Source organism: Anopheles moucheti, chromosome 3, assembly GCF_943734755.1.
Source record: "Anopheles moucheti chromosome 3, idAnoMoucSN_F20_07, whole genome shotgun sequence".
Lineage (NCBI taxonomy): Eukaryota > Metazoa > Arthropoda > Insecta > Diptera > Culicidae > Anopheles > Anopheles moucheti.
In genome coordinates, this window is record NC_069141.1 from 71,807,415 (window position 1) to 71,831,103 (window position 23,689).

General features: G+C 46.6%; 3 protein-coding genes and 1 non-coding gene across 6 annotated transcripts; 2 read left to right on the top strand and 2 right to left on the bottom strand.

The window, feature by feature from the left end:
- Positions 1-38: 38 nt before the first annotated feature.
- Positions 39-2,683, top strand: LOC128305395 (zinc finger protein DPF3). The gene has a single exon (XM_053042818.1). It carries the CDS (start codon positions 180-182, stop codon positions 1,770-1,772), a length of 1,593 nt encoding a protein of 530 aa, XP_052898778.1. The 5' UTR covers positions 39-179; the 3' UTR covers positions 1,773-2,683.
- A 22-nt stretch (positions 2,684-2,705) lies between these two features.
- Positions 2,706-6,796, bottom strand: LOC128305396 (apolipoprotein D). Of its 2 annotated transcripts, none has more exons than XM_053042821.1 (5): positions 6,303-6,796; positions 4,699-4,847; positions 4,522-4,594; positions 3,150-3,279; positions 2,706-2,974 (listed from the first exon to the last, which is right to left on the bottom strand). In XM_053042821.1, exons 1-5 carry the CDS (start codon positions 6,441-6,443, stop codon positions 2,943-2,945), a joined length of 525 nt encoding a protein of 174 aa, XP_052898781.1. In that variant the 5' UTR covers positions 6,444-6,796; the 3' UTR covers positions 2,706-2,942. The 2 variants fall into 2 exon arrangements, with proteins under 2 accessions (XP_052898781.1, XP_052898780.1); XM_053042820.1 differs by having other exon boundaries at positions 2,706-3,023.
- Positions 3,543-3,614, top strand: Trnae-cuc (transfer RNA glutamic acid (anticodon CUC)). Its single transcript has one exon. It is a non-coding gene; the product is annotated as a tRNA-Glu (tRNA).
- A 4,577-nt stretch (positions 6,797-11,373) lies between the features above and the next one.
- Positions 11,374-22,287, bottom strand: LOC128301430 (transmembrane ascorbate-dependent reductase CYB561). 2 transcript variants are annotated; one of them, XM_053037903.1, is made up of 6 exons: positions 22,247-22,287; positions 21,184-21,442; positions 15,526-15,746; positions 15,234-15,456; positions 15,014-15,163; positions 11,374-13,898 (listed from the first exon to the last, which is right to left on the bottom strand). In XM_053037903.1, exons 2-6 carry the CDS (start codon positions 21,300-21,302, stop codon positions 13,751-13,753), a joined length of 861 nt encoding a protein of 286 aa, XP_052893863.1. In that variant the 5' UTR covers positions 21,303-21,442; positions 22,247-22,287; the 3' UTR covers positions 11,374-13,750. The 2 variants fall into 2 exon arrangements, with proteins under 2 accessions (XP_052893863.1, XP_052893864.1); XM_053037904.1 differs by lacking the exons at positions 21,184-21,442; positions 22,247-22,287 and adding an exon at positions 19,312-19,581.
- Positions 22,288-23,689: the final 1,402 nt, after the last annotated feature.

Below are 23,689 nucleotides of genomic sequence, written 5' to 3' on the forward strand. Positions count from 1 at the left end.
ATTTTCTCACATTCTTAGTAATATTTGAAGCAGTTTGTTTTATTTGTATCGTTGTTTAGTACTCTTTTTGTGTGTAAATTGTGCGAATGATTTAAATACCCGATTGTATTATTTTATCAACTGTCATTTGATTTCTCCTATGTCTACGGAACGACCACTGTTCGACAGACGCACGCACAATGGCGTCCTCCGATCTGATAGTGAATGTAAATAATCTGGAGAAAATAGAGAATTTTTTCAACGATTCCACGTACAAAGAGATAATCGAAAACAGTGAAACGTTCAACACCCGGCTATGTCTGGAGCGGAGGTTACGGATGCCATTTCTCGACCCGCAGACAGGCGTCGCTCAGAATCACTGTGCGTTGTTTATGCACAGCCGTCACCGCATTCCGGGCTTGAAGAATGGGCAGGTGTACAGCTACCCGGCCGCTCGCTGGCGTAAATCCCGTCGTCAGTACTTGCTGCAGAAGCCGCACCCACCATTTCCGGCGTACACGCACCGCCCGTTTGGACATTTACAGCCGGCGCCACCACCCTCCATCCTGCCCGGCAGCGGTATTGGTGGTGATCGTGGTGGGGGAGGTGGCGGTGGTGGCGGAAGCACATACGATTCGGAAAACTCCAACCTGGACCAGTCCAGTGCGGTTGATGCGTCCGATCTGAAGGAGCACGAGTCGGAAAAGGTGGGCAAGGATTGGTATTACGACGAGATGGAAATGCACGACATGGAATCGTTCGAGGATCACGATCTGCCCGATTCCGACTGCGACTATGAGGAGAGCTTCAGCCAGCGGAAGAAAAAGAACAAGGGCGCCCGGAGTGGTGGTGGCGGCGGCGGGGGTGGCTCTGGCGGTGGGCGCAGCAAATCAAGCGGTTCGTCACTGTCGGACGCGAACAATCGCCGTGGTGGCAGAGGTGGCGGCCGGGGCCGAGGACGCAAATCGCAAGGTATTGGGGGCGAGTTGGGTCCTAGCTTCAAAGATATGGTGGAAACACCGAAAAAGAACCGTGTTCAAACACTACCGAACCTCACACCCCAATCGAACAGCTCATCCCCACTGACCCTACCCGGAGGAGGCACTGGAGGAGGTGGATCAGAAGAGCTGCCGATGCAGGAACTGGTGAAAGTAAAAGTGGAAGTGAAGGTCGAGGGTACCGATGATCCCACGGACGGTGGACAACCGAAGCTGGGCAACAATCGGCCCGGCCCGGCCCCGAATCACTCCAGTGGTGGGCTTGGCACTAACAACGCTGCTGGTGGACCGATGGCTGCCCTGACTGGTGCGGCTGCATCGGCCGGTGGAGCTCCACCATCCTCGATCGTGAGTGGTCCTCCGATCGGCCCAGGCGTTGGCCCCGGTGGTGGTCCGGCTGTTGGTGGTGGCGGTGGGGGTGGCGGTGCCGTAGAGAAAAGCCGAGCAGTACCCTCGCCCTACTGTGACTTCTGTCTGGGCGATGCACGGGAAAACAAGAAAACGTTCGAACCGGAAGAGCTGGTATCCTGTTCGGACTGTGGCCGCTCGGGACATCCGTCCTGTTTGCAGTTCACCGCGAATATGATCATTTCCGTGCGGAAGTATCGGTGGCAGTGCATCGAGTGCAAATATTGCACCATATGCGGCACATCGGACAACGACGATCAGCTGCTGTTCTGCGACGACTGTGACCGTGGCTACCATATGTACTGTTTGTCGCCACCGCTTGTTTCACCGCCCGAAGGCTCCTGGAGCTGCAAACTGTGCAAGGAAGAATTCCACAAGCCCAAGTAAGCAGATAGGCAGCGAGGAGTAGGTATGATTTTTTTTTAAATTACGCACTACATTTAGTTTTCCCCCAAGCAAGAAGGAAAATGACAAGACAACGGACACGCGCGTGTTCGCATGAAATCAGTAAGGTCAGATGGCGAGGTATTACATAGACACTACGGTAAAACGACAATTTAGTATTATGTGCGAAGACACACGCAAGCAATTGTACTATGACTTCGATACCGAACATCCGATGATCGGATCGCACTAATCGATATTAACTCTCTCACTAGATAACTATTGCTCACTCTCGGAAACCGAATGGTGGAATGCCATTTTTATAATGTACCTCTATTTTAAAACTACCAACCCTTAACGCAACCCTTTCTTTCCCTTGTACCGATTTGTATTTTGTGTAACGAGTTAGATCTGTTTGTGTATGTGTGTTTTTTGTATTTAAATTTGTTCTCCGTTTTTTGTTTTAGTCCATTCGAAACCATATAATGCATTTTTGCTAGTTTTATTCTCTACCGATTAAGAACAGTACTTAAGCACTAGCTAAGCAATAAGAAAAGTCTAGCTCCGATTAGTGGAAAACTCCCCCGATACACGGGACGCATGGCGTAATGGCCATTAGCCTCCCTTTTCTTTCTCTCTCTCTCTATATCTCTCTACTTCAGCATTAAATGTAACTTGTGTTAAAAGAAAAAATGCCATTCACTGTCTTCTGCAATGATGAATGAAATGAAAGCTTTTAAAGAAACTGTTCGCTACTCCTATAATAATCATGATAAGGTCGCGCAATACCGTTTGCTACAGAAACGCGATAGAATACAACTAATATTCTACACTACTCTTAAGCGCAGCTCTCGGCGTACAATAATATCAACGTTTTTCAAGTGCGTTTTAATTTACACGATTGTCGTTTGCTTTTATTATAACTATACTTTGAAGAACAAGCTGCCGGAGTGTTTATATCCGAAACGTGTATGGCCGCGCCCCGCTCCGTTTCGAAATCGTCTAATAACTACAACATCCACCGAAAAATGTCTTGCTAATAATATCACAGATCATCCAGTAATTGATAAGTTTTGCCTAGTCGGTCGCGCTGATCCCCAGACACCGGTGGGCTTCACAGTGTGGCTGGGCAGTTTTTATTCTTCGCGATGAACAAACGGTCCGGATCGAGGCTTAGCTGCTCCAGGGCGTTGTAGATCTTTTTCCTAATGTCCGTCGAATAGTCCCGTTCGCGACCGAGCAGCCAGATTTGATCTTGTGAAGTTTTGCAATTATTTGCAGAGCAAGCGACACAGAAAAAGAAGGTGAGAAAAAATAACGAAATCGAATTTCTTGATTAGCATTTTTGTTTAATCTTTTTTTTTTTTGCCCTTTCCTTACCAGCGTGAACCGCCACAAAGCTTGTGCACGACCAGAGAATGGCGAAATTGTCGTAGTTGGTGTAGAGCACTTGGTATCGGCCGGAGCCGGGCAGTAGCCGTGCGATCGCCGTTGGCAGCCGTGACTGAAGCTGAAAGTGAAAGACAAACAAAAACAATGGTTCATTGGGTAAACTGAAACTGCACAAAAACCAGTTTTAACCACAGCATCAACGCGTAGCATGGCAGCTCGGTAAGAAGGCTGCGAATAGGTAAGTGTGCACGCGAAAGTGTTGTTTTCAACTGACGTCATGCACGTGAAACCAAGATTAAACACAATGGGGTTTCTAATCGAAAGGATTACGGTGCGAAACACGCCAGGCTGGTCATTAGTTTTCTTCGGTAAACTAATCGGTCCCATATTGTCTAGTGGTTAGGATATCCGGCTCTCACCCGGAAGGCCCGGGTTCGATTCCCGGTATGGGAAAAATAGGAAAATCCTTTTTTTTATATTATGTTATATATCGCTAAAACCCCAAGTAGGCTTGTTAGATATTAAAAAAAAAAAAATTAAACGAATGGAAGCCTTCAGAAAATAAGGTCAAACGACGCCACCTACCGATAGGTTTTACCGATTTGGGTTAGTTTTTTCATGGCCTCGTCGATCAACTGTCGCTTAGTAATGATCTCATAACTAATGATGATTGATCGAGCGGTTTGCTCATTCATCTCTTATCTCATAACTAATAGATTAGATCGTTTGTTCGAGGTTTGCCCTAAATAGTTATGGCCTTTCTACTTTGTAGTAACTAATTATGGAAGGTTGGATAAAATATTGGAGCGAAGGTAGTAGTGGTAGTTGAACTAGTGCAACTAATTAGCACCCATTCATTATGAAGCGCATTTGCAATTAGTGGAAGGATACTGAAACCACACATACTGAAAGGATACATTGTCAAACAAAAAAAAAAGAAACATCAAATCCATTCCATGATTGATGATCTGCGAAGTTGACTGATCAACGAAGATCAGCATTGTACTTGTAGGTACGATCGAAAGAACCGCAACAAGATAGAATGCACAAGAAGTAGGTTAACTTTTATCCCAATTATGCTCTCGGACATCCAATGAAATTCCACCCGCGTTGGGCAATGCTTTTTGGTCCGCTTTGATAACGCTTCCACCCAATTACCCACCCCCGGTGTTGTGTACCGTTGTGAACTCCGTCACGCGATCCATTCACGGCTTTTAAAAGGGGGCTATTGATTTTCCCACCCACCGTCCGTCCTCGCCCCCCGGGCCGGTTGAAACCGTTACGAGGATAAGTGTGTTTTCTTTTATTCCCTCTCCGCGGTATTGTTTGTTTTATTTGGTTTTCTCGCCACCTCGCATACCTGGACGTTCATGATGGAGGACGTTTCACTCTCCGGGACGGCTTCACCGATGCTGATGGATGGATTTCCCGTCCTGCAGAATAGGTGTAACAGCATTAGAAGTGCATTTAGGTATGCGGTCTCGGGAGCACAATGCTCATATCATATGGTGGTGGTGCGCGCCCCACCCCAACTTACCATTGATTGACGGATTTAATAGAAATTTCCAGCTGGCTCCGGCCGGCTTCGTCCCGGAGCGTCGTGTTTTCAAAGGTCAGCGTGGTACAGCCGGAGGCTAGCTCGGGTAGATAGAAGGAACGTTCCACCTCGTACCATTTGCCCAAAAACTGGAACATACGTGAAAAGCAGAGCAAAAGAGCAATCAATCGACCAGGCAGGCAGGCAGGCGTTACGTTGCGAGAGAGCTGCCCAGTGGCTTCCCACTTTCACGCCACTGCCGGTGACAACAAATGGTTACGCGAAACACTTCCCCAACATCATCGCGAATGGTTTTTTTTTTGCGGCTCGAAAGGGAATGGATTGTGGCAGTATGAAGTGACTGACTGACTGACTGACTCACTGGCCCACACATGGGTGGCTCACCTGCACACCAAACCAAATGCACCACGGCACACCACGGATTTTTACGGTTCATTACGTAAGTTTGGCACGTCAGCTCGTTGGATTTGAAAGTTTTGCGGGTCGGTGGTGATGGTTGCGAGGCCAATCCAATCGACACACATCGGACCCCGAGTGCACTTCTGCCGCTCGGGAAGACACAACCGTTTTTCTCTTTCCCGCTTTCACCCTCCTGGGCCCTGGGTGTTTTGGGGTGCAGTGGACATTTATTTATTATTCGAGGTTGTTTTTATCGGCCGTTTAAATGTTGTTGCACCTCGAGCCCCATCACTCGAGGTGTAGGTGAAATGATGTAAAACGAAAAGGAATATAAATGCGGTTCCCCCCCACACAGACACACACACAGTGCCGAGGGGGGGCGGAAAGGTGAGAAAGTGCATGATAAAACTGTATGTTGGCCACGCTCTCTTAGGCGGCTCATTCGGTTAACATTCGGTCGAGCACGGTTCCGTTTTGTTGCGGGTAATGTGCGCTGTGTGTTGCGTTTATGGCGCTTATTACCAAATAACAAAATTCGATACAAAGTACTTTGGATCCACCTCCGATCGGTAACACGATCGGTGCACTTGGTCAAGCCGTTTTTTTTTTTAAATGCCACGGCGTAGTGTTGGCACCGTATTCGAACCGGATTGTTTACATCGGCCCGCCGTGTGGTGTAGGGCAGGGAACGAAGGAGAGAGATTACGATGATTTATGATTCCTTTCACTGCAACGATCCACATATATATTTTTGCGGTCTCTCCTCTAACCTCTAATACTCTCCCGGCAATGGGGAAGGGGTTGATTTAGAAAGCTCCGTGCGAGGCTGAACCACGTCTCGGGCGAGGGTGCTTTGTTTTGCTACAACCAAATAACCCTGAACTCATTGCCCTGATCATGGAACGCTTTTGTTTTTTTTACGCAAGTACACACTTATTGCTGCAGACTATTGTGGGGCCGGGGCGTGTGTGCACCGAGTATTGCCTTTTTCCTCCTTTTTTGCGTTCTATACCGGTGCGAGGCATGCATAAGCTTTACACAGTGTTGCTCACCGGGTGAAACTAATGCCCTCTCTAGTTGCGGCACTGAAATTGCGGCACACACGTGAACTTTGTGTTGCGTAAAGTCCACCCGCAGTCCACCAGACGGGACGGGACGGGCGAAAAGTTCTCAGCGGTTCTTACCTTTGTCATGTTAAACTTTGGCATTGAAGGGTAGTTGGGACATTTGCCGAAGCCGGACGCCAGCACGGGGCTCAGCCGGGCAAGCCACAGGCCGACGACCACGAACCACACCACACGCAGCTCCATACATTGATGATACATGGTGGCAATTTTCGTTGACGGTGCAGAAAATGCACGAATATTATCGTTTGCCCTAATTTGTGCACCGTTGCGATTACCGGGGCCCGGGGCCCAAAGTCCAGCCAGCGAGTGTCGATCGCCGATCGAGGTTAAACCACAATCAGCCAAAGGTCACACGGATTTTGATTGTGGGTGGCAGTGTGTAGTGAAGCGTTTACTTTTACTCTCGCACCCTCTCGATTATCACTCGTTATCACTTGCAGCACACAAACCGGATCGTTTCAATCGTACGTTGAGAAGGGTGATCGAGGTGATCAACAGGAAAATGTCGCGATCGCTAACTACGCTACGATCAGCGATCGTACACCAGTGCCGCACACGGTTGTTGACGCTGATGATGGATAGTAATTGAGAAAATTATTGTCTTGCTTGCAACAAAAAACAGTTTGGCTTGCGCATTCAAGGCCCCGCTTGTGCCGCCGCCACCGACGACACTACCTGGTTGACGGGTTTTCTGTTTTTTTTTCCAACGAAACCGAGATGTACGTAGCGCTATGTTCACACAGTGTCATGGGCACCGTTTGGCCAACCACTTTTTGGCAATGTTCCCCAGCGAAGGTTGTCCACTCGGCGACACTCGGCTTTTGCGCGTGTCCAATGTTTACGGAATCGATACGCACCAGCGTAATCGCTCAACGATCGTTATTGAATCGAATCGAACGCACAGTGGAACTGCGTACCGGGGTAAAGCAGAGACAGAGAGAGAGAGGTGAAAAGAGATGGGGGAAGAGAGGAAGAAACCGAAATGCCGCGCGCGCGAAACCGAAGTGAAAACACACAACCAATTCCGATTACAATCCGAACGCAACTGACTTTTCGAGCGGGCTGGTCCGTGCGGCCCACCACACGCAGCGATGCAGTCCGGGGGTGTGTGCGTGTGTATTTGTGTTCCTTCCATTTGCTGCTTGCACACCATTCTTCGGTCCGGTTTTGGGTTCGCGGCCCGTCGCGGGCCGCTTCTTGTTCCCCGTCGTACGCGTTCCGCTCGCGATACACCGCGTATACCGAACCAAACTCTCACCCAACCGCACCGACCACCCTCTCCATCCCCCATTCCTTTTCCTCTCTCGCTATACGGCCACCATTTCCGTGGAGAAGCGTCTCGATCGGCTGGTCCGATCATGGGTTTTGGGGGTGGGTGGTCACGCGCGCGCCTCAGCTCCATTCGCTGATGAATTAACCCGTGACGCGCCAAAGACGGTCGCGAAAGATGGAACGCGCGTACCGTTTCGTGTGTTATGCCTTCGGTGTGGATTGGCCCGGGTGATAGGGGGGCTGCGGAAACACTTTGGGGAAGGGACGGACATCCAAAGATGCAAGTTGCAAAAACACAATACACAACAACGCAACCGACAAACACTCGCTCGCGTTCAAGAAACAGCTGCTGGAGCTGGAGAAATGCTCTCACGATCCAACGGCCGACTAGCGAGACAGGGTGACTCGTTTGGTGTGACACGTGATCGTACGTAAGTTTAAATAGTTTAGCAGAATACCACACCATTTTTGTGCATGCAGCGTTCTCTTAGCAGCTGTTATCGCACATGGGAAATATGGCCTAAAAGAATAAAAGGGAAAACAGTAAGTCCCAGTGTCCTGTTTCAAATATCGACTGGCCAAATCAGTAGCGAATAATTCAAAATGTTATCCTGAGATAGATATTCCCGTGATGCTTTATAGTAGGTAACACATTGCGCCTCCTTTAATAAATATTTGAAAATATCATTTTTAAACTGTCTCGGATGACCCTCTCTAGCACTAGGTTGAAGAGTAGACAAGCTAGTTTATCTCCTTGGCGCTGGTCCTTCGTGGTAGCAAAGTAGAAGTCCAAGGCCCAGAGAGTTATTCAAAGTGCGATCACCTAGATTTAAACCATCCTGAGTTGACTGAGCCGCTGGTGATGGCTCCATAAATTTGTATTTGGTGTCTTTAATCTCCAATTTGTGGTTTTCCACCGCCTGTTCGAACCACCATCAATAAAGTATCCATTATATAGGAGACAAGCGAATCAATAATGTCTGGGTCATCAACAAATTCTACGATCTTGATGGAATTACCGAAGTTGGTTCTCGCAGATTGCACCGGCAAGCAGTGGAGGATCAATCCCTTTGGAGGCCCAGGGCGGAATTATAAATGGGGCCTCTAATTTTAAAAACGATGAATTTGGGGGGCATTGACGCCCTTGAAATGAGGCAAAGCAAAAGGCGCAGTAAGAAGGGGCCCCTGAACTCACTTTGAATCATCCCACGGGTAGTTCGGGGTCAAATTTCGCCAGGGGCCTCTTGGGGTATCCTTGCAGGCCCCCTCTAGCATAAGGAAACTGGGCCCATGTATACAACTACTACACACATTTTTTGGGGCCCCCAACACGGCGAGGCCCTAGGCGACCGCCTACTCCGCCAACCGTTTGATCCGCCGTTGATCCCTTTTCTCAACTCAACCACGTATCCGAAAATCAAGCTATTTAATAAACTTTTAATAACCACACAAAAACACTGTCCACAAAATACTTCATATAAACACGTAAGTACGTAAAAGCGTTTACAAGAAAGCGTCGCCAGCGTAAGTGGATTAATTTTTGCTGTTTTGTGAAGGTAATGTAGCGAATTCCCACATGGTTATTCTTCTTCTTGATGACAATCTTTGTTTGGGGGACAACAGAGAGCAAAATGGAAAGAATTAATCACCGTTAGTGCTTATTGTCCAGCTTACAAGAGCTAGAGGAGCACACGATCATCCCAGTCGCATTGCATATTATTTTGAAGCGCTTTTCCTTTCGTCGAAGTCTCTCCGCGTATGCGATCGGAGCCACCAAAAAGCGACCGGTTTTGTGATTTCTGACACCAAGAGAGCATCCATGAAAGGAGATAACATCAATCTGATCCGCACAAGGATCCGCCATGCTTGTACATGACGCTTGCTCACGTTATCAGTCACTGTGATGCTATTGATCAATTAAAGATCTTCTACGATTGGCTATTAGCTACACATACTATCAAACAAGGGCCCTCTCCGGAGAGCGATCGATAGAGTAAATAGCACAGGTACTATGGCGAGAATCCTCCGTCTCATTTCATCCATCCAGTTCCTACAGTGCGTGTCATAACTGAACAGCAGGTAAGTTTTTTAATTATTAGGAGTAGGAAACATGGCGTGCCACTATTTCCGAAGACTTTATTCATTGTTTATTGTTCGGTTATTTTGCAATAATTATATCTCTTGTCGTCATGGAATGTCCGGGGGTTTGAAAGGATTCCATATATAAATATATTCCATAAATATTCCACGTTGTTATTTCCATAAAAATAAACTTGTGCACAGTTATGGTACGCACTGTCCTGTTTGGACGAACGGAAAGAGATGAAAGATCAGTTGACGGATCAAGCGCTATGATCACTAGAGGGAAGGGTACAGCCGTATGAAATGCTACCACGTGGTACGGAAATTTGTGCTACCTCTTCGTTGATCATGCTCTCTTGGTGTCAGAAACCAAAAATTCCATCGTTTCTGAGCGTTTTCGACGGATGCGATCGGCGCAAAATATGAAAGAGATGCAGGATCCGTTTTGCCTTTTCCCCCTTCACTCTAATGCGTTTGATAGGAATGTGAAAGGAATGTTCTTTTATAAACCTGAATTCTCACATTCCGGTCACCAAAAAAATTGAATTTATGGGTATATATGGGTATGTGCCTTGCCTTGTTATTTACTATTATTTGTTTATTTGTTATTTTTTGTTAATTTGCAACTATGAAGGCAAATAAACGTGAACATGGTTTGTTGCTGAATGCTATTCAGTGCTAGTGCCAATCTTCTTATCCAAATTACTGAGCATTTGAGCATTTGGATTGGATAACATTACCAACCGGTTTGCTGCGCGTACGACGTGTTTACCGGATGCTGTGCGCAGCGTCACTACGCGAACTGTTCCGTCCTTGCCAGGATGTGCCGAAATAAATGAGTATCTGCAGATTTGTAGCCGAGTTCGCTTTCCCAGTCCCATGCCTTTCCATCCTTCTTAAGCGACCATAAGTTGCTGCATGAATAGTTTAGCGACGATCTGCCGCTTCCGGCAAGTCAAGGAATGTCCTCCTCAGGACTAGGTTAAAGAGCAGATTAGCTTATCTTTTTCCCTGGCGTAGATCCTTGCTAATAGCAAAGGGCTACGAGCGCTTACTCATATCCACCATAGTCTAGCGTGTGACATTGGACACTGACAAAAAGAGCTTGCTGCGATGTAAAATCTTAAAGTTTGGTTTCTAAACTAAAGAGCCCCCCCCCAAAAAAAAACAAAAAAAGAAAAAACTCCAACACTTTCCTACAGATCTTTTATTTTACATATACTTGTGTTTATGGTATGAAATGATTTTCCACAGCTGGTTATTTTGTAACATTTTGCTAGGGAAATGAGACGATAGCAAAAATTTTGGTTTGTTTTTTCATCATACGTGTATAAAAAATGTGTTTCGCTTTAGATTAGTTAATGCGTCAATCGTTCCTATCCGGCGGGCCGTTACGGCGCACACACTCACACCGTACACCGCTTCTCTTATTGCAGTTTTGCTGTTTGTTGTTATTGTTGTTTAAGCTAAGGGTGTGCTTAACGGATAAACATTTCGAATGGGGTTTTTTTTTCCACAAATAGGGGGTTTTTTTAGCACGCCGGACGGGCATCAACGGGGCGGTCACTTCGCCACACAAAAAACACCAGCCAAGACACACAATACACAAACTTAAGGTACAGGGGGAAAAGGGGAAACATACATAAATATTATTGCCGCTCTACTACCGGGGCACCACCAAATTGTACTGTTTTTCGATCGGATGGTAAATTTGTGTTCAGTTTTGTTTGTGGTTGTTACTGCTAAATTCTTGCTTATCGTTTGATTGCTCGGATGTTGCAGCATAGTGCCGGCATACGTCCGTTTTTTTTGTTTGTTTGTTTGTAAATTCTCATATTTTATTTGTTACGACTGATGCGTAAGTTTGTAAGTAATGGGTAGTGGTGGTAGTAGTAATCGTAGTAGTAAAAGTGGATTTGTTTGGTCTGCCATCCGCCATTTCGTTTACGCAGCGCAACCGTGCAACGATCCGGGATATGGCTTAGGATGCGGAACGTAAAGGTCCATAAACGTAACGTAACGGCGTAACGCATAACTAACAAACGTTTCGATGTCGTTCAAGTACAACAATACACCACAGCTTCTTCGACCCGGGTTCGCTGGTTTTTGGGGACGAAAATGTACGCTTTTGTTTGTTTTGTTTTGTCGAAGAAGGGTTCGTTTTTTTTTTGGTTTTGTTTAAACTACGTAAATACGATTTAAAGGATTGGAGGAGATTACATCGCTCACTAGCTGTATTTTTGTCGCTATATAATTGTGTTTTTTTTTGTTGTTTTGTTTTGTTCCTTATCTCTTTGAATGTAGTGTAATGTAAGCTACGGGGGGGTTTTCGGTTGCCCTTTTGTATGTTCCGAGCCCCTTTATGCAAAGAGAAGATGTTTCGCAAAAAACTTGGTGGGTTTTTCTTTTTCCTTACACGACGCGCCCATTAGGGCAATCCTGGTTTGGCCCATTCTTGTACGCCCTTTTGGCGCCTTCATGTGGATCGCAATCTCTCTCTCTATCGCCCACACACACACACACCATTACGTTGAACAATCAATTACGTTACTTTCGTCCGTTTGTTTTGTTGCTTTAAATAGTTAATACGTTAGTTTGTTTGAACACACATTTTTCATTAAATATATGCATATGATTTTTCATTTGTGTTTTTTTTTTGTTTGTTTTTCTTGTTCGTATTTACTTCAATGGTCATCTTAAAATCGAGCTGCGCTTCTGTATACCTACCGTACCATTGCCGTAAGATTGGAATACGTGAATGGAAAGGGATGAGATGGATGATTAAATTTACCTAAACTATGCTTCCGTGTATGTTTTTTTTCTTCGTTTCGCTATTTGTTGAAATCCCGATGGTTCGTTTTTGATTGATTCGTTTTTGTTTTTATGTCGATAAATAGTAAAGTTCAATTCCGTTCCTTTCGTTAAATGAGCAATCGTTCCATTATACTGCAGTTGCGGGGGTTGTTGTGGTGAGCAATAATGCGATAAAGAGCGAACGCAAAAACTCGCAGCATACTTAAAAAACCAACCAAATCTTGGCGGTGAAATGTTCACCTAACAAAGCGCTTGGAGTGATGGCGATCACTCACCGATCTTCATCCTACAGCGCTACACCATTGGCACTAACATTTTCTTTACGTGGGATTTTGTGTGTTTATTTTTTTTTCTGTTGATTCATTTACCTTACTTGCTATCATTTCTTTTTCCGCCCTTTTTCACTGTCTATATCTTTGCTATGCGTTCAATCGTCTACTTGTGAGTTTGTTTCACTACTTAGCTGACGAATATGGTTTGTTTTTTGTCTGGAGAAATTGTATCAATATTAGTGGTTAAAAGGTATAATTCAATGCTGTTGCTGCTGCTGATTCGACCGCCACTGATTTGCTGTTTTGATTCGTACCGATGCATTTTGTGTTGGTTTATTATATTTTTTCGTCCTCCCCCCCCATTTTGGTACCGCGATTTAAAAAAATTTTAATTTTTTTACCGATGGCTGATTTTTACGTCACTAAGAGGGGGGTTTTGGGTTTTTGTTTTCTTAAATTCTCGATCAATCGATTAATATAATGAGAAAAGTTCAAAACGCATTCCAAAAACATTTCACTCCCGTTTGTAGATTAGAGATAAACGCACCATTAGAGATATTGCAATAAATAACATTGAACAACAAATTTCCACCCACATCGCCACTTTGCGCCCTTGCTTTAACAACGGCAAATAAACTATCGGAAGGAAGAAACACGTTAGAAATAAAAACAGCTTAACTTTTGCTTTGCTTTTCGTGCACTTTACACGCGCGGGCGTAAGGGGAATGATTGATAATACAACAAATCGCATTGTACCGCATTGCACGATCGTAAACTAAACGGTTTTTGTGTAAAATACGTTGGCATTAACTATACCGATCCATTAAATAAGCGACGATTGCAGCCCGTTGGCCAGTTGTTGTGCGCTTTGTTTTTTTGTTTTTTGTTTTATGCTTGACTACCAACATGCAGCGTGATGTCCATCATCGAAAAATCATCGTTTTTTTGGCGTCACAAATATCGATTGTTTTGGGGCCCCCTTTTTCGTTTAGCAGTTTTGCAGAGCGCTTGAGCACTACTTGACATTGTATGTTTGAGCTTTTGGGGTGAAAAAATTGCTTCCGCTTAGATACGTTCCGTAACGTACACCTTGCAGTTGGCTGGCGAGTTTGAGCGACGCACCGCGAACGGAATGATGATGCCTAGCCCGGTCAGAATGACACCGATCGAGTTCATGATGATGCCCTCCTCGATGGTTTGTGAGTAATTTTCACTAAAATAAAATTGAAAAAAGCAAGATGAGTAAGGTTTTATAAGAATTAGTGGTAATAAACGAATAAGAGCATGATGTGACTATGATTTGGCCAGAAATATTAACCCTGATCGCTCTACTGCACGACGAACCCGACGCCGAGAAGGATTTAAGTATTTCCGAGCGAGTAAACATCCCAATCGAAACCTCAAACAAGAAGACAATGACCGGAAGTAAGATCAGGTGCCGACAAAACCGCACGGTTGCCATTTGATGGGGGATGAAACCTACGTGACAGTTTATTTAAAACAGATCCCCGGGGAGTTAAATTCGATAAGACTTCGCGGCAAGGGGCCTCAGAGTTTCAGCTTGGAAGATGAACTCGGATTTATATAAGACACTTCTATCTTAGCAAACGAATTTCACCATTTATAAGGTCGCGCGATGGTGTCAATTAGAGATGAGAATAATCACTCTTTTCAATGATTTGAATCAGAGTCAAAGAATGGGTTTAAGATTTGCAACCTTTACTCACTCGTTTGTGATTCATTAAAGAGTATTGCAGTGCATTAATGATTTTACCACTCTTTTGCGTGTATACTCACTCTCACTCTCTGTGCCGACTAGAATCTCACTCAGGAGTGAGTAAAACTGTTTTATCACTCTTTAGATTATAATCACTCTGTAAGAGTGAGTAAAAGAGTAGTATAACTCTTTTGAGATTGAGATTTGAGGTTAAAGGAGTCATAAAAACTCTTCGTGCTGATTTATACTCATTCACTCTCTCGAAGGTTTCAACTCACTCATTCACTCTTACTCAGCGCGCACATCTCTAGTGTCAATGGTGGTGGACACCTTAATCCACCAAATTGCCTCCATTCTCCGTCAAATTGGGAGATATTAAGTAATAATCAGAGATAAGTTTAAGAAAAAGGGTGATTAAGGACATTGGACGAATGAAGAACTGGTGGAATTTAGTGGGCAAACCTGAGATTGAAACAACTGGGCAGGTTAATGAGCAGAATCGCAAAAAAAATCATTCTAAGACCGTGCTTCAATTGGAATAATGTTATAAAAGCTACACGCGCTACAAAGAGCCCCCTGTCTAAATGAACCAAGATTTAAACGTAACTTACCCAAGTTCAAAGTGAGCCTTCTGAGTCAAACCGGTAACGGCGGTAGCGATAGCGAGCATGAACGTGGCCACACCGAAGCTAGCATGGATGGGTACCATGGTCGAACGGAACTTGTACGTTGCGTTCTCGCAGCACAGCAGAATGAGGAAGCTGTAAGAGCGGCAAAAAATCCTTGTTAAATGCTGCGTTGCTCGCCAGTGTATTACCGCCGATAACTCACCTGAAGAATCCCAGCACAAACTGCAGCGCAAACAGTCCCATTGTGATCATGCCGAGCCAGGAGTGCAGCGAGTAGAAGTTCGGAATCTGCTGCTGGTTGTGCGAGTCCCATACGGCCATGAAGCCGATCACTATGCAGGGAATCGAGCAGGCATGGAAGAAGGTATGGCACAGCTTCACGATCAGATGCGAACAGCATCGACAGATCCGGTACAGTAGAATGGCTGCAAGCGAAAGGTGCGGTGGATTAGAATGTGCTCAGTAACTGCTTCTGAAAAATAAAACCCCCGTACAGAATCCGGACAGTGTGACGTATCCACCGATCATGAGCACGGGATGGAGATTGAACTGCAGCTTCGGGTCGTCCATGTTGAAGCCCTTCCGGTAGTAGATCGTCCAGAAGATGGTCAGCACCGAGGCGGCAATCAGCAGAATCGATGAGACGACCACGACCAGTATGTACTCGAACCATGCACCACAGTTCCAGACGCGATCATCGTCGTCGTCATATCTCCTGCGGGTGATCGGTAGCGGGTGTTAAAGCGTGGTTAGGATTGGTGGGCCCGCCTCCTGGAGGGCAGCTAATTGAGTTACTGTGCATGCTAACGATTAGTAAGACGAATTGAAATTATAATCTTCCCAGCAACCTTTGCTCCCGAGCTGTGTCCTGTGCATCGCCGCGCAATAGTTCCGTGTGCGGGCGGTCGTATTCTGGACGAGGGAAGCCAACCTCCACCCAACCCAACGATGATGAGGGTCGGTCTGAATGGAGTAGGGCGACAGAAACCGAGAGACATCCTGTTTGTTGTTCGGGGTCCGGTGATTCAACTTCATCCACCCCGCGGCCAAGTGTGCGCCCTGCGCTCAGTTGACGCGAAGAGGTCAATTTAGTTAATTGGCCTCAGAAAAGGCGAGTGAAAGAGAGGCAGTTCGACGGTTTGCCTCATTTAACGAGTCCCAATAGGGAACAAGTGGGTGGATGTGTCCAGACACCGGGCAAACCATATCAATTCCGAGCCAGTTCGCGCTGTTCGGTTCGGTTTTGTGTGGTTCTATTTTCCCTCTGCTTCTGCTCTATTCTAAACTTCTAGTGTTACAAAACGCCAAATGGCAGTGTTTTGTCGCCGCTGCTGTTTTGTCCCGGCCGAATGCCCGGCCGGCCGTACACCATAAATAGGCAATGTAAACTTGATGCCCATCCATCTTAAATTGTGCTACCCCGTAGCACAGCCCCCGCCGCGCTCGAAGTCTCAGCTGAGGGAAGTCACCAAACGGCGGATGGCGCGTGATAAAATGACACGATAATTAAAGCAACGAGCAATCATTAAACGAGGGCGAGGGTGTAGCATCACACCCAGGAGGGGGGAGTTTATCTGGTGGGCAGCGAAGGTTCATCTGAGGAAACCCGCAAGGGGATTGCGCATTGCGTCGTGTTCTCGTCGCACACACGCCCAGAGGTGCGTGTAAGATTGGACCGTTTTATGACATTTTTTTTTCGGTGGGTAGTGTTGCTGTTTAATGTAACTCATTATGTTTTTGGACGCTTAGTGTCGCTTATTTTCACGCGCATTTTTTTAATTTACAATCGAGCCCAAGAGCGCGATCACACGGTGCTCGGGCGATTTATTTGTCTGCAGTTGGCAAATGCGATGCGTGACAGAGCACTGGGAGCGACTCGGAGGACTTTTTGTGGCAACTTGCGTTGCGTTATTTATTTTATGTTTTAAATGTAGCTACCGTTTTTCGCAATTTTCCAGCTGTTTTTTTTCGCTTTTTAGTTCACACACCTTTTTGAGTCATGAATATGCAGAGAGTTGAAGATAATAAAAGATCACAAATAATTGCAAAAGTGCTACAATGCAAATTTTGAATTGGAGTAGTCCAACACTTTGTGGATTTGTTTGATTAAACATCATTATAATTGTATCACAAGGATGGAACTTTGTTTATTGTGCTGTTTTTTTAGTCAAAAGAATAATTATTTGGACCACATTTGGACCAATTTCGGCCGGTGTATCAGGTGTAGCAACCCTGACGGTCGAAGTCTGCCCAATCGGCGGACATTATGGAGACCGAATCGACGAAGCTATTGATTTATAAATCAATATTTCTTCTTTCATTTCTTAAATTTTCACCTACTGATTAGATTTGTCAGGAGGCAGAAAAAAAGGTCTAAAACTCAAACCATTTCAAACATTTTCCATTCGAAAGAACCACTATAAAGTGATGTTTTAAATTAACTTTGGTAAGATGCTTTAGAGATCGAATCGCATTTGCTGCTTCTCTGCTTCTTTCATCGGTCTGTTTCCTTGGAATCTCTCAGGAACTTGCAGTAAAGTTTACGATAAAACAGTCACACCAATGAATTTTTCACAACCACATTAACCAATTTCTTTAAAACCTGTAGAGTGCACCAGGTCCGCGGAAAAAAATAGTAATCACTTGACGGGGAATAAATTAGTTCCTGCCATAGCACACTATTCTTCAACCTAACCTTGGAAAGCGCATACTCCGGGCGGAAATCCTCCTCAGATTCGATCATCAAACGTCGCAAACCCGGTCTGGTCTCGAGCAAACATGAATATTAATTGCTTGATTTGAATGTCGTAGCATGCAACGACGACCAGCCGTACAGCGGAATGGCTACATCAGGTACCAACCTGGAAAGCCTCTGCCTGCGAGAGTTCTTTGCCCCTTTGTGGAGTGCCCTCGGCCAGAGGGCTGTGGCTCAAGTCGTAGCAAAAGTTTCAAGACCTCAGACCTGTTCCGAACGGTGCATGCGAGAGTGAAAGTAACCCCCCCCCCCACGCTCCCGTCGATCTGAGCCCTTTCTCCCTCCCCTTCCGGTCGAACCCTTCCAGGCCGTCCCTCCCCCCCCTCCCCCTACTGCCCATTAGCTGAGCGATCAAAGAGCGGGATCAGCTTGCGTACAAAACAGCGCATCGAGTGCGCAATCTAACCGCACCGCATCCCGTCCCGCCACCCGCGCAAGGGCTCTCGGCGGGTGGAAAATCAAACTTGTTTACACGAAGCGCTTCGCCCGTCGCCACACACACACACACACACCCTTGGGCTTAATGCTTTCTCTCCGTTCGGGTTCCCGTACGCGGTGGCCCATTCCGTTCCCACCTGTAGCGAGTGCACAGAAGGGGCCTCCTATCACGATCTACACCGGCGTTGTTTGAATCGGGCTGTTTGGCGGCCCGACCTCTAAACATCGCGTGGAAAGGCATTTGAATGGCGGTTTTTCCTCGCGGCTGGTTTCCCCCACACCGCGGCACACCCCGACGTATCGCCGCGCTACGGCAGGTTTATTTTCACTTTCTTTTCCTATCAAACTCCCCACCTGGTGGTGGTGGGGGGTCAGTCGGTTCCATCCCACCCGCCACACCACCGGCAACGTGCCGGATCTATTCGATCGATTCGCGATCGAGCGCACCCAAACACCTGGTCAGAGGAAAATTGCCTCCCCCCACCCCACCACCCCGTTTCGTTCCATCCACCCCATTCTATCCGCCGGATGGATTGATCGATCGGATCGGATCGGATGGAAACGGTTTTCGCCATTGGCCATACATACACACGCTCTTTACTGTGGAAGGAAAAATGGTGTTTTTTTTTTTGCCAGCCACCAGTCGATCTGGCATTTGAATATGAACTCATTTGCGTTCAATCACGGACACGAACAATCGTACTAACCGTACACAAACAAATACGCGCAAATAGACACGAAGCTCGTCGGCACAACAAAATCGATATGGATGGCGCTCGGAAGATTCACTCGTATTGATTTTTGTTGCTGCTTCTGTTCCCTCGCTTTACTTTGCACTTTTTTTGCTGCATCATTTTGCTTTTCTAAACCCCTAAAAGTGAATCATTCCCGCCATCATGCGGTGGACAGCGAAAAACCACGTTTTCCCAAACCCCACCCCACCACCATGTGGTAGGGCGGCGGACACGTGAAATAATGAGCACACACATTTACAGGTTGTCGCGACACACGGGTGACACGTGATCATGGGGAGTGTGTGTGGGGGTTATTAGATCCCTTACTCCCAAATGATAATAACCGCCCTTACCCTCCGGTTGTGGTAGAATTACGCGGCATATTGTCGACGGGCTGGCAGGACAGGACAGGACAGGCTAGTAAAAACAAAAAAAAAGTCACGCAATCGGAACAGAACGGCACACCAATTCACACTAAACCCCCACACCGCGGCAAGTCGCGTGCCAGTATGCTTTTACGGCCACACTATCAATCGGTTCTGTCTACGGCGGTTGGTTATTTTTGATCAGATCAATAAGACAAGCTCACACACAACGCGACGACCGCCAAAGAAAACACAACACGACCCTCTGATTCAATCGGAAGTAATGCCGATCCCAACTACACTCGGTTGTACACGATTGTTATGGATGAAATCACGCACAATATTTGCTTGGTTTGTTGGGAACATTAAGCAAACCAACTAACAAACAAAAACTACTGCCACAGGGGACCAGGTGGCTTCGCGTGCGACTACGGACAGCGAAAGACTCGACACGTTGTGCAGCCCGTTGCAAATGTGATCAGCATCTCCAGTGTGACTGACTGCAATCTTTCGCCCCGAACATTGTATCATCGCACAACACTGCGCACAGAAGCGTTTCTTCCACACTCTCTCGAGCGCTCTCTCACGCTCTCTTTTTCTCTCTCTCTTCTCTCGTCGAGATTCAAACCCACACACACACACACGGATGCCACCAGCAGCGCCATGCGGTTGGCCGTTTTTGGGAAGTGCGCCATCCGTTCATCTCACGGCGCAGTTTTACCATGCACGATCGCGATCCACTACGATCAAGCAAGCAGAAAACAGCGAGATGGAGAGAGAAAATACTGCCTCTCCGACCGACTTTGGTGGACCGATTTTCCTTTAGGGGGTGGCGAGCAGGAAGGAGGGACACATCGTGGGGACACCGATCAGTTGCACACTGCAGGCAGCGCTGCGCCGTTGACGGAAGCGTGCGGATGCAATTAGCGACCGTCTTGTGTATGTCGTGTAGTTTGCGAGTAGCTTACTCGTGCCATAATGCCATAATTATGGCAAGTAACGTATGCAAGAAAAATGTTTTATTTTTTGTTTTGTTTCTGTAATAAATTCCAATATTTGTGCTTTTGTTGAACATTGCAAAAGTGACCTCAAAGGCTAATGTATTCAAAACCTGGAAGATATCACATGTGCCACACTTTTTGTACCATGATTAGCAGTGAGTACGAGGGGCGACCCGATAGTGTATATGGTAGTAGCACCGGTCTTCACACGACAGGACTGGACCAAAATCCCATCAGGACCTCTCAAAACCCCCTTGTACCTATACGTGCATTATTTCCCTGGCTACGGGAAATGAAGTCAAAGATATAGCCGAAAATGGCAGGCCTCTCTTCTCTATAGGTCTCTTGAGGTTATTGTGTCCATAAAGAGGAAGAAGAAGAGGAAGAAGATGTCACATGTGCCACACTTTTTTAGTATGACTAGCAGTGGGTAATTTCGGGGCATCTCTGAAAAATGTGTCCGACGTCTCTCGACGAATGAAAACATACGGATTACGAAGTCAGCGACACAGCAGGAAGATCTACAGCAGAACCGGCACTTGTAGCGAGAAAGACACGCGTACGATCATAATTGGGATGGTGCAATCGACGACGAGTGGGTCCCCCAAGGCCTCTTCCGCGTAACTCAATTTACGATTATTGAAAGAAGAATTTGTGTCCACTTGCTTAAGATTTTGTTCCGTGATTGCGTTGCTACGTACGGGCGTGTACGTCCTGTTTGTTGCCATCTTGGCACAAAGCATAATCCAATCTTGATGCGTATATAATTCCGATTACACTTAGATAGCGCATGAACGAAATATTCCTTGGCATAAAGCTACCTTTGGTAGAAACTTCTTCCACGTGTGTCGGTACTTACTTTTCGTCCGGCGGTGGCGGCATATCGTGCTGGCTGGGACTTCTCGGCGGTGTTTTCTCACTCTCCATCATCGCTAGCGGAGCCTCACAGGGAAGGGGGCTCACCGAGGATCCGTCCATTTTGAGCTTTATTTTGGCGGTTTAATTGCACAGCCACACGTCACAAGAAGAATGCGGGAATGCCTGTGGCCTGTTTGTCGTCGCTTGGGTCGGTGAACACTGGAGTAGGTGATGTCCAGGGGAGTTCCGGTCGGGTGTACCTGCAAGCACAGAGAACAGAGGCAAACACACTAGTAGTACCGTGCTGCGTGTGCGAACTAAGATGTCGTAATCGGGCGAGATGGATGGTTTTGGTGGATTAGTGTGGTGCTCTCTTATCAGCAGTGGAGGTAAGATAAGTTAAGTTTAAATATCTTCCTCCTTGAGATGTGCTAGATTCCCTTGCCTGGTGTTGGCCACGAGTGATTGACGAGCCTCAAAGTGAAAGCGAGAGAGAGAGAGAGTGAGAGAGAATGGGAGCACGCAATCCAGCGTGAGAGCAGGAGGTATGCAAATGCACTTGCAACACGCAGTTGAATCTTCCCGGGCCGTGGCCGTGTGCAATGCAGCGGAAGAAGCGTGCAAGGGTGTACGCCCCAAAGGGAGGTCCTTGGATCAATCCTGTCCCATACACGTCCCAACGCCACTGGATGCACCGCACCTATGCACTTATTCGCACCGAGCGCGAATTCCTCCCAACTGCGTCCTGGTTAACTCCGTATTGCGCGCCAATCGATACCAGCCTTAGGATCAGCAGCTCGTCCCAGGAGTGGCATCCGGAAAAAGGGCTTCACTTCTTTGTTTATCTCACTTCGCTGCCTGATGCGTAGCAGCGTCCCCACAATCTCCGACCCCAAGCGCGTGAAACGTGTTGGTTTGGTTGGGCGCAAAAATTTGGATCGCACGCGGGAAAACTCGACCGCACACTGGTCGGTTCCACCGTCCAGCACACGACCAGCACCAAATGGTGATAACAATTTGTTGATTTTAATTAATAAATCACGTACAAAACCGTGTCACACTACCTGGGTGGCCTGGTTGAGATGCGTACGGCAGTCACTTTTGCTACACACTCCCATTCACTCCGAAGGGTGGAAAAACTGCCAAAAAACGCGCACGGATGATATTAAAAAGAGAAAAGCAGCTTTTCACACGTGTGTGTGTGTGTGTATGGTGAGCGGGAGAGAAAATCTCTTTCGTACAGACACAAACACCAACAAAACGCACGAGAGAGAGAGAGCACATGAAAGAGAGAGAGAGAGAGCCCAAACAATCACTAGCGCTCGTCGGATGCTGCGGTGCAGCCCGAATCGAACGAAAGATGCTGGGCCTACTTTGGTTTGTGCTTTATTTACTTTTCGCATTTAAATTATTCAAAAGCTGTTACTTCAACAGTGCGCGAGCACAATGATGCTTCCCGGACCAACGTTACGGCGCACCAACCAAGCACACTTCACTGAAACTGTGGGCTTCAATATCAGCAAACGGTGGAGCCAGTTATTTTTGTTCTAATCACAACTGAGGACGGGGGGGTTCCGGTTTTGTTTTTCACACCTCAACTATGCTATTAAGAACTGGCACCGTTCTTCATTCAAACACCTTCACGCGTGTGGAATAGTTTCGGGTGCCGTTGCTAACGCTACCACTACCGAGCAGCAAACCAACTTCCCGCCACGAAACAACAACTTCAAATTCAATTATACTTGCCCCCGAAAAACGAATGATAGTCCAGTCCAGGGCCCTTAGAAAATAAACCTATCCAGTGGATAACGAAGCAACTCTTAAAGCAACAAAAAAGGGGAATATGACGGGAAATGTTTCGACTCAATAATGCAACATACCTTGTTGGCTACTCTCCTGAGAAGGGGGTGGCTCCCTATATAGAGCTTAAATAATTAAAAACGCATATGAACGAAATCGTGTATTTCTTTCGTGCGTTACGCTTTGTGATGTCCCGCTTGCATTGCTTCGAATGTCCACATGAAACGCGGCGCAGGGGGTAAAACGAGCGGAAGATATTTTCAGCCTCAGCAATGAAACAACCTGTCAGCAAGTTCCTGGACAAAGTAATCGTTAAAGTAGCACCGTAGAAAACAAGTCGTTTACATTCAACGTCCAAGTAACCGTGGAGGAGCAACTACGATGTGGAGCCTTTTTTTTTCTTCCCTTGGTGGTGAACAGTTCGTGTACTTACCGAACGGATGGTTAGAGAGATGTCCTGCAAACTGTTCCTCGAAACAGAGAGCGAGAGTTCCCGTGCATCTTCCCGGGACGGAGCAGGATTGTGATTGTTTACTACAATTGTGTTAGTGTTTTCGCGAGCGCGTGGAGCAGGAAAATTCCTCCTGGGAGCGGAAGACACATCGTGTTAACGCCCTTTTTGTAGAATCCATGCGTGAAAGGTTGGCGCTTGTTTTGAGCATTGCTTCAACACGTGTTTTTTTGGGGGTTAAAATTGCACTGATGCC